The sequence below is a fragment of the Mixophyes fleayi genome, chromosome 1 (genome assembly GCF_038048845.1).
Source record: "Mixophyes fleayi isolate aMixFle1 chromosome 1, aMixFle1.hap1, whole genome shotgun sequence".
NCBI classification, from domain to species: Eukaryota; Metazoa; Chordata; class Amphibia; order Anura; family Limnodynastidae; genus Mixophyes; species Mixophyes fleayi.
The window spans coordinates 374824415-374834986 of record NC_134402.1 but is presented as its reverse complement, the minus strand read 5'-3'; the positions used below and the strand labels follow the sequence as shown (position 1 = coordinate 374834986).

At 42.9% G+C, this 10572-nt stretch overlaps 1 protein-coding gene and 1 long non-coding RNA gene across 3 annotated transcripts in view; one reads left to right on the top strand and one right to left on the bottom strand.

Annotated features, from left to right (window-relative positions):
• Nucleotides 1-8379: 8379 nt before the first annotated feature.
• On the bottom strand, nucleotides 8380-9090 carry LOC142097429 (uncharacterized). The gene is made up of 2 exons (XR_012678182.1): nucleotides 9005-9090; nucleotides 8380-8561 (listed from the first exon to the last, which is right to left on the bottom strand). It is a non-coding gene; the product is annotated as an uncharacterized LOC142097429 (long non-coding RNA).
• A 30-nt stretch (nucleotides 9091-9120) lies between these two features.
• SRFBP1 (serum response factor binding protein 1) overlaps nucleotides 9121-10572 on the top strand; it is an 82255-nt gene continuing 80803 nt past the window's right edge. For both annotated transcript variants that reach the window (XM_075179217.1, XM_075179207.1), the window contains exon 1: nucleotides 9121-9260. In XM_075179217.1, the coding sequence (XP_075035318.1) occupies nucleotides 9228-9260 (33 nt within the window). In that variant the 5' untranslated portion in view covers nucleotides 9121-9227. The remainder of the gene's footprint in view (nucleotides 9261-10572) is intronic.

The window sequence follows — 10572 nt, the reverse complement described above, 5'->3', positions numbered from 1 at the left end:
CACAGTTTGTTATTATTATTATTATCCTTTATTTGTTGGGCGCCACAAGGTTTCCGCAGCGCCGTACACAGTACAAACAGTAGTACAAAACAGGGTGACAAAGTACAGAACAATAAACACAAAGTACCAATGCTTCAAGAACTCCAGGAAGACATATGGAGTAAAGACAGAGCAGAAGAACCGGTATGGAGATAGGAGGGGAGGGGGGCCCTGCTCATAAGAGCTTACACCCTAAGGGAGGGTGAAACAAAAACAGGCACGAAAGGGAGCCAGTGAAGCAGGGGAAGAGAAGAAAGGGGCTAGGGGAGAAAGGGAGAATGAAAAGAGTGGATGAGGGTTAGGTGGCTGGTTGGTAGGCTTTAAGGAATAGGTGGGTTTTAAGTGCCCGTTTGAAGGAGCACAGGTTGGGAGAGAGACGGATGGAACGAGGGAGGTCATTCCAGTGTAAGGGTGCAGCTAATGTTATTCAATAAAATATAAAATAAATAAAGTTCCACCATGAACATAGATACTAATATAGACACAATATGTGCGGTCACAATTTAAATGGTAATCTGTCAATCTAGTCAGTCTATGTTGTATATATCTCCAATGGTATCCATGCTCTTGAGAGAATAAAAAATACTTACAGGATCTCCAAAAATAATTTTAGCAAGAATTGAAAGAACTTTCCTATATGAATAAATAACTGCATTATTCATATAGGAATGTGATGTTTGTGAGATATTTAAACAATTACTGGTTTGGAACACTATACTGGAGAATTGCAGAACTTTCCAATTGAAGTTCTTGATAAAAATATTTGTTATGTAAGCTTTGAGGTTAAATTTAGCTTTGGAAGCATTTATTGCAGTGCAATGGACGGGAGTTGGGCAGGGGGGGGGGGGGGGGGGAGGAGTTGCAGAGAATTTCAGATATTGACCAGGAATAAATAGCTAGAATTTCATTTAGTCGACATTCAACAAATTGACATTAGGTTGACAATTCAAATGTGAACAGTATTATTATCTCAACAATTCGAATGTTGACTGTATTAGTTGACAATTTAAATGTAGACAGTATTATTAGGTTAACAATTTGAATGAAGACATTATTATATGGTTAGTGTTAGGGTTCCACATATTATTGTTGACCTAATAATACTGTCTACACTTGGTCTTTCGACCGGATAATACTGTACATTGAATCGTCGAGCTAATACTACTGTCTACATTTCAATTATCGACCTAATAAGACTGTCAATGTCATTATTATCTACTTTCCAACTTGGTCTATATTTTACGAGGCTGAAGTTAGCTTCTTATTCAGCCACCTTCATATTCGCTTCTGATTCATGTTCCAACTTCTTATTCAGAAAACTTTATTTTTACAGGATTAAAGAAAGTTGAATCACTGAACTAACAATAGATAAACACTAAAGGGTATCCCTTACACAAATTGGCCCAACATGGGTTAGGGTATGAAATCAGGTGACAAAGTAGGTACAGTCATCATATTTGATCATTTTGAATAAGTAGCTGTAGTTTTGCAAGGGTTAGATCCTGCTGGTCCACAAATTTGATTGGGGGAATCAACAGAGGGTGGTCAGTTACATATAACCTACTTGTCTTTTGCTTGGACCAACAAGGTTTTTGGGCATGAAATCAGGTGGCAAAGTAGGCACAGATAGCATGTATCTGTAGTTTTGCAATGGTTAATGTTTTTATTACAAAAATGCAACAAAAAATACCATACCACTTTGTCCAAAATAAAATAGACTATAGAAGGATTAGGGTAAAAAGGACCAGTATGAACGATAATTCACCTTATCATAACACACAAATCTACTACAATCCCTCCACAAACTACTGCATCACTTCACAAGTAAGTTAACAGTTTGCATTAAAAACTATACATCCCCAAACACAATACTCTGCATTACAACAGCCCTTTACGGTCAAGAAATGAAAACAAACTTAAAATATATTTAAACCTTACTAAAAATACGAAGGATTTCAACAAAATCTAATAGTGAAATAACAGAATAGATAGCCAAGAATTGAGATACTGTTAGATCTTACCTGCCACCTAGGTAGGTCTCATACTTCACCAGAGTCTACCCCAGCTCACAGCACCCATCCAACCCTTCTCCATTTCCCTTATTTTCCAAACCTTGTTAAGAATACTATTTACCATCTCACTACAGGGAAGGATTGTGCCCCTAATGGACACTGTGCATTCCATGTGTAAAATCTTATAACTGAGCTAACTAAAAAAACAAGTGCTTAAATCAAAATCCCCACACCTATTGAGTGCTCACATACACCCACTCAAGGTAACTAACCCCTGAAAGGCATGGAAGACCTGAGGGGCGGGACACTCCCTTGTAAACCTCTATTTTAAAAGGACACTAAAGCAAGAAGTGGTTCATTGTCTCCACCTCCCCATGACATTCCTCCTGTGGATACCCACAATTAGTAACATGTGCACATCAAAGTGAGTATGCAAAATCCTTCTCTCAGACACCCTCCTAGATGAGTTGTTTACCTCACCCACCTCGACCTTACATTTCCTTGTCACCTTCACACCCTGAACCACAAAGACTTTTAATGGGCTCCCCATCCACCTATGCATTGAGAAAGGACTGCACCCAAACTTGAAAGCCAGCTACCCACCATGGGGGAAATGAGACTCCCAAGATGAAGCTTCAAGAAGGCAGTACTAAAGAACGGCACTGGGTTTATCAGTCCCAGGCCACCTTCATCCTTCGGATTGTATACCACACTCCTCTTTATGAAGTTCAACTTGTTCCCCAATAACAGCTGAAAGAACAAGGAACTGACCTTGACCCTTAATGATTCTGGCAACAGATGTATGTAATTGACGTATAAAAAAACTGGAATCAAGTAATTCTTGATCAAATCAAGCTGTTCTCTGTATCAAAGCTTCCACTTCTTCCAGTTCTCCACATTAGAGGCAGCATCTACCAGTTTTAATTCCCAATTTTGCTGGGCAAAATCAACTAAACCAAATTGAATTCCTTTTTTAACCTCATGACTGGCCTAAGGGAGCGCATCCAGAAACACAAACTGACGCTTTTCCTCTCCTAACCAGAGAACTTCACTGCTTTGCTGGTATATCTCTGAGCCAAAAGCCTCAGTATATTCACAGATCAGATTTTCAATGCCAAGCACTTCGGTCATGTCTGACAGGACGACCATGACATCATTAGCATAGGCCGCTACCTAGAAGGGAACATCCACAGCCAGCTATCCACCTCTCACTGTACCATTCTTAATCCTCTTGATAAATGGGTCAATCACAAACACATAGAGGAAGGGGTTTAAAGGACAACCTTGTCTGACTCCAGATGACACCCCAAATGTAAGGCCCACCCAATTTTTCACTAGAGGGAAGCTCTTGACCTGTCTATAAATAGTACATAGCCAATCAACCACCCTCACCGGTAGACCATACCTCTCAAGAAGTGCACACAAGTATTCATGATTGACACAATCAAACACCTTAGATTGATTTAGCACTAGAAGGTACTTACCCCACTTCATAGCCCTGCACCATTTAATGGCCTCCTGGATGCCATAGATAGCATAAAAAATGCTTCAACCCTTCACTGTACAGTGCTGAGAAGGGGAAGTTTCAGGCCTGACTCTTTAATAATTGTGTTAAAAATTATCTTTGCCAGTATCTTCCTATATGAATTAAGACGGACAATGAAGCACCAATTCTCAATCCTGGATGGATACCTTTGGATAACAAAATAAGGGCGGACTGCATCATGGAGGGAGGAAGTAACCCTTCGATTAACTATCAATCGCCCTCCTGAAATTATCCTCTGTTATCTCAGAATCCAAAAGACCAAGAGAAGGCTGATGGCCACTAATATCAGGCACACTCCTCAGAAACAGCTCTATCCCCTCTCTGATAAGTACGTTCCCAGACAATAGGCCAGAGTAGAAGAAGTGCATGACTGACAAGATACCTCCTTGGCCTTTCCGGAGGATCCCTCAGTCCATCACCTCCTTCGCTTTAACACCTCTTACAGTTATGGTAGGGAGAGTGGTAGTTACTCAAAAGAGTTTCACACCGCACTGGGGAAAACCAATAAACCCCTCAATTTCTTTTAATTAGTTTAATATCGTTATATATATATCCAATCATACCGAGGCGGTGCACCCATACATTTTTGTAATTCACAGTAAAGAGAGGAAGACAGGAAGTGTGTGTGTTCAGGGTACTCATTGACTTATTCTTTTGAATATTAATATAAAATATACATATTTGCTTTATTGATATACATTAAAAATGGAGAATTATTAACAATTGAATTCAATATATTCTCTGAACTAGCAAAATATTGTGAAACTATTGTAATGTATTGAGATATACCCACTGTTAAAATGGCAGCAGTTCGTTACCCAACCACCTCACTACTCACATAAATAAATAATAAATGGTATTGAAACTTCATTTCTTGATACAGTGATTATAATTCAGTTACACCATAAATGTTGATAATATTTAATACTGTTGCTAGAATACAATAGAATAAAGTTTCAGCCGTGTGTTCGTGCTTAATTTATGATTTTATAGCCAATAAGTTCTTATAGCGAATATATGCGAGTCAAAATATATTCACCTCCACTCGGTTTCAAAGCAATTCAGATGCCACGTGCCGGTCTCCTGCGGCGTCTGCCCGGGAGACGGCGCACTTACCTGCTACTCCTCCGCTCCGTCCCCGCCAGCTCACTTCCTCTGGTCGTCTGCAGCGGCTCCCCGGGGGCTCTCACCGGCGTTGGTCCAGCCGGCCGGTTCTTTCTCCGTCTGTGGATCTGCGCATGCACAGAACCACCAGCCTTTCCTCCCTTGCTCTGCCTGTCATTGGCTGGTCTATTTACCTGCCCCTATATCTAGCCTTCCTACCTTTGATTCAGGACTGGTTCTGTCAGTCAGTAATAACCTCTGTGCTGGAAGCAGCTCCATGGGTTTTGGCTACTACTTCTTTCTAGTGATTCCTGCCTGTTCCTGGGTCTTTCTCTGTGTGGCGTCCTGGTGATCCTGTCTCTCCCCCTGTCGTTGTCAGTGCAAACACCGCAGATCATCACAGCATTCCACTCCTCAGTGGAAACATTGCGGATCATCTCTACACTCCACTTCTAAGTGGTAACTCTGCAGATCATTGCAGCATTCCACTCCTCAATGGAAACATTGCGGATCATCTCTACACTCCACTCCTCAGTGGTAACTCCGCAGATCATCGCAGCATTTCCACTCCTCAGTGGTAACACCGCAGATCATCGCAGCATTCCACTCTTCAGTGGAAACATCGTGGATCATCTCTACACTCCACTCCTCAGTGGTAACTCTGCAGATCATCGCAGCATTTCCACTCCTCAGTGGTAACACCGCAGATCATCGCAGCATTCCACTCCTCAGTGGAAACACCACGGTTCATCTCTACATTCCACTTCTCAGTGGTAGCACCGCAGATCCTCTCCATTTCCTCGTCTCAGTGGTACCAGATACAGACCACCACTGTTGTACTACTTCTTCATCATCTCTCCGTGGACGAATACCCGTAAATCCTTCGCTCTCTGTTTCTCTCACGGTTCATTGGGAACTTCTCTAGGGGGCCGCGACCTGCAGAGTGGAAGCTGCGAAGTCCAAATTCCCTTGTGGGGATCCCTGGCGAATACCTTACATTTTATTAGACTCCGCGCCCCTAGTTGAAGTCACATCAATCCCAGCTGAACTGCAAGGATCCAGTTACTTCCCGTGGATATCGTGACATCAGAGACCTTAAATCTTGCTATAGTGAATATAATATTTGATTTTATATATTCACCTCCACTCAGTTTCAAAGCAATTCAGATGCCACTCGCCGGTCTCCTGCGAAGTCTGCCCGGGAGACGGCGCACTTACCTGCTACTCCTCCGCTCCGTCCCCGCCAGCTCACTTCCTCTGGTCGTCTGCAGCGGCTCCCCGGGGGCTCTCACCGGCGTTGATCCAGCCGGCCGGTTCTTTCTCCGTCTGTGGATCTGCGCATGCACAGAACCACCAAGGTCAAGGTCAGTTCCTTGTTCTTTCAGTTGTCATGGGATAAAAGTTGAATTCATCAAGAGGAGTGTGACATACAAACCAAAGAATGAAGGTGGCCTGGGAATGGTAAACCCAGTGCTGTTCTTTAGTACTGCATTCTTGAAGCTTCATCTTGGCAGTCTCTTTTTGGAGTCTCCCCCTCGGTGGGTAGCTGGCTTTCGAGTTTGGGAGCATCCCTTTTTCAACGTATGGTTGGATGGGGGTCCCGTAAAAAATATTTGCGTTAAGCATGGATACCTCCTGGCCTATGTGATTCTGGGATTGAAGGTGACAAGGAAATCTTAGGTTGGGGTGGGTGAGGCAAAAACTTCTCTAGTAATGTTTTGGAGGAGGATTTTGCACACCCACTTTGAAGCGCCTCTGTTACTAAAGGATTGCCCAGGTGATATGTGCTTGAACAGTCTTTCAAGAGGATTCCTTCAAAGTTTAGATCTCACTTGGGTTGCATTTCATGGGAGGATCTGCATTAAGGGGAACCTGAACCATAGTGATGTCGAAGATTGTTGCTATCCACGGGAGAAATGTCATGGGAAGGTCAAGACAATGGACCATTTCATGCTTCAGTGACCTTTTAATGTAGAGTGTCCTGTGTCTTAGCCTTCCGTGTCTTTCGGGGCATAGTTACCCTGAGTGGGTGTATGGAGCGCTCAAAAGGTGTGGGGATTTTGATGTAAGCACTTGTTTTTTAGTTAGTGCAGTTATTAAACTTTACATGTGGAGTGCACAGTGTTTAGTGTCTCCAATACAGATTGGTGGCATATAATGCAGAGTATTGTGTTAGGGGATGTCATGTTTCTTTGGTGTATATAGGTATCTTATTTGTGAAGTGATGTTGTAGTTTTTGTGGAGGGATTGTAGTAGAGTTGGGTGTTACCTTGTATTCTACCTGCTCCTGGACAAGTCTCTACTCCACGCCAGTGGTAATACCTGCCAGCCGCAGACCGCTCCATGCTACCTTGTATTCTACCTACTCCTGGACAAGTCTCTACTCCACGCCAGTGGTAATACCTGCCAGCCGCAGACCGCTCCATGCTACCTTGTATTCTACCTTCTCCTGGACAAGTCTCTACTCCACGCCAGTGGTAATACCTGCCAGCCGCAGACCGCTCCATGCTACCTTGTATTCTACCTGCCCCTGGACAAGTCTCTACTCCACGCCAGTGGTAATACCTGCCAGCCGCAGACCGCTCCATGCTACCTTGTATTCTGCCTACTCCTGGACAAGTCTCTACTTCACGCCAGTGGTAATACCTGCAAGCCGCAGACCGCTCCATGCTACCTTGTATTCTACCTGCCCCTGGACAAGTATTCACTTCATGCTAGTGGTAATACCTGCCAGTCGCAGCCTACTCTATCTACATTGTATGTTATCTATTTTCGGAACTAAGTTCTATTGTGCCTCTGTAGTGATAGCTGCGAGTCGCTGACTCTTCTACTACACTGTATTATTGGCTGCTCGTATAGACTTTTCTTCAGTTGTCAAGCATCTGCCTATTTCAAGTTACCTGCGTGCTAGGCACTTTGGAACTCTCTGCTCCTATTATTACTGCTCATCATATTGCCGGGTTACCATTGTTTCTACTGCTCAGAGACTATATATATATATATATATATCGTTGACATTCCTTCTTCCATTCAGCTTAAGCAGATCCGTGTACTTATTGTGTGTAGCTGTATCCGCATATTCACCATACTCCCCAGAGGGCCGCAACCTGCACAGTGGAAGTCGCTAAAACCCATACTTCCTTGCGGGAGTTCCTGGAGAAGACCAGCCACTGTGTTAGACTTCGCGCCTCTGGTGAGTAAAGTTACATCTGGTGAATTCTGGGTCAAAACTCCTAATGCCCGCGACAGAACCATTGAATAACTACAGCTACTTATTCAAATGATAAAATATGGTAACTGTGCCCACTTTGCCACCTGATTTCATGCTATAGAGAGTGGCAGGCTGGGTTTGAGAGGTATCTGCCCCCCCCGGGCTGGTCCCATAGTGGGCTACCTTGGGCTGGGTCACTGGGCTACCTGCTATTTTTTTCTTTTAAAATGTTCCTAATAGGCTGCTTAGTCGAGTCTTGCCCCCGGGGTAAAATTTGTCAGCCCTCCCCTGGACTAAACCCATGTTGGGCCAGGCTAAATACAATTGCAGTTTATATAAGGGATACCCTTTGGTGTTAATCTAATGTTAAATCTGTGAACCAACTTGTTTTAATCCTTCAAAAATATAGTTTTCAGAATAAGTAGTTGGAACATTAGTAAGAAGTGAATAAGAAACTGGCCAAATAAGAAGTTTTAGCTTTGTGTCTATATTATGGTGTTGACCATATAAATGTCAATCGTGTAAGTATCGAACATATATATCACACTTGAAAAAACAGGTCACGACAGGGAAATCTGGAATTGCAAGGTGGGAACGCTGACCAGAAGAGCCATTTGTCCTAGGACCACCGTTGGACTTCCAATGTACCCTAAAAGGAGAGACCAACCAATATAATTAGTAGAGTTCACCACTGGAGTCTTCATTGTCACTAAAAGACAATTAGATTTGTCAGGTTTGTCATTTAAAGCTACACCACCATCAATGACTATGTCCCTGCCCCTAACCTGAACTCCAGGAGATACTACATGTAACCGCCTTCCCTGGGGGGCTCTGCTGGAAAGTGGGAGAAATGGGTAAGGGAAGGTAGCAGGTTATGCAACAGTATTCCTAGATAGTAATATAGCTTAAATTATTAAAGTTTTTTTCAGTTTAACTGGAGGAAGTATACCTTGAATACATCTAATAGTACCGTATATATAGAAATATGATTACTGACTTGATCCTGTAGTCCTAAAATCTTATGATGGACCTCACTTATAGATCTATTCCGTAATTACGCTTCAAAATAGTTTTGCCAATCAAAATACACACATCCATTCCAAACTGTAACACGCTTGTACAGATAGCCCTGGTTCGCCTTGCATAGTTACAGTCAGTTTCACTGTATGGTGTGTTTTTTCCCCTCTGCGGCTTCCGTAGCAGGACATGCGTGTTGTGTTTGTTTCTCCTTCGATACAGGAAGACACGTGTGTCCCGGTGCATGAGGACTCTCCAGCTAGTTTACTGTCAGACTGACCCATAAACTCAGGACGTTATGGAGGAGCCGGTGCTAAACCTAAATAACGAGGTGAGGGCGAGTGTGACGGCTCAATGCCAGCGTCGGGGTAGATTAGTTTGTTCGTGTACTGCTTCTACTAACGCGTGGAGATAGGGGATATATATTTCTGGGGAGGATCATTGTTTTATTATATTTGTCTGTACTGGAAACCCTTATTACATGCTTATTTATATATGTCACTGCTGGAAGCAATTGATAATTGCTCTTCTACATATTACACTGCTGGAAGTATTGGAGCTTACAGTCTAAATTCATTAACATACACACAGACTGACAGAAACACAGACTAGGGTCAATTTGATAGCAGCCAATTAAGTTTTATGGAGTGTGAAAGGAAACTGGAGCACCCGGAGGAATCCCACACAAACACGGGGAGAACATACAATCTTCACACAGATAAGACCATGGTCGGGAATCAAACTCATGACCCCAGTGTTGTGAGGCAGAAGTGCTAACCACTAATCCACTGTGCTGTCACTGATGGAGACCCTTATTAAATGCTCTCCTACATATGACACTGCTGGAAGCCTCTGTTAAATGCTCCACATATATATATATATATATATATATATATTATAGTCATCGCCGGAAGCCCTTATTAAATCCTCTCATATATGTTGCAGCTGGAAGCCCATATTAAATGCTCTTGTATACGTTGCTGCTGAAAGCAAATAAATGATCATTTTCTACCGGCCCTAACCTTAGCCTGCCCCCAGGGCTGCCATCAGAAAGTGGGCCCAGTACAAATGAACAGTCGGGGCCCCCTCCTACTCCTCGACCTCATCTCCCTTGGACAGGTTGACGCAAAAGTGGCAGGCTGTCCTGCTCTCTCCTACCTGTTCTTGCAGCTTTAACTTCCTATGACTGCTAGTGGAGTCCGTAGCTCATTTGTTGCTTGAGTGGATCTTGGAATGTTGGGGCCCTAATTGGAAAAAAGACAAGTGCATGAAATATAAAGTCCCAACCAGCTCTGGTGTTAAATCGGTACCACCCACATTTATTAATGTTTAACAACCTGCCCCAATACTAAATCAATGATATTTCCTTTTAATACATAAATCTATCCCCCCCCCCCCCCAAACAACCCCAGCAATGAATTAATACCATGTACATTAAATATCCCATAACCATCCTGACATTAAATAATTCATTTTAGCATTTAATAAATAGCCCCCAAACCACCCCAGCATTACACTAAATGTCTCATCACCCCACCTTAAATTAATAGCACCCCGTATTAAATTAAATAGCCCCCTTATCACCAACAAATAAATGAAAAGCACCCACCATAAAATAATTAGCTTGCACCCTCATACCACCA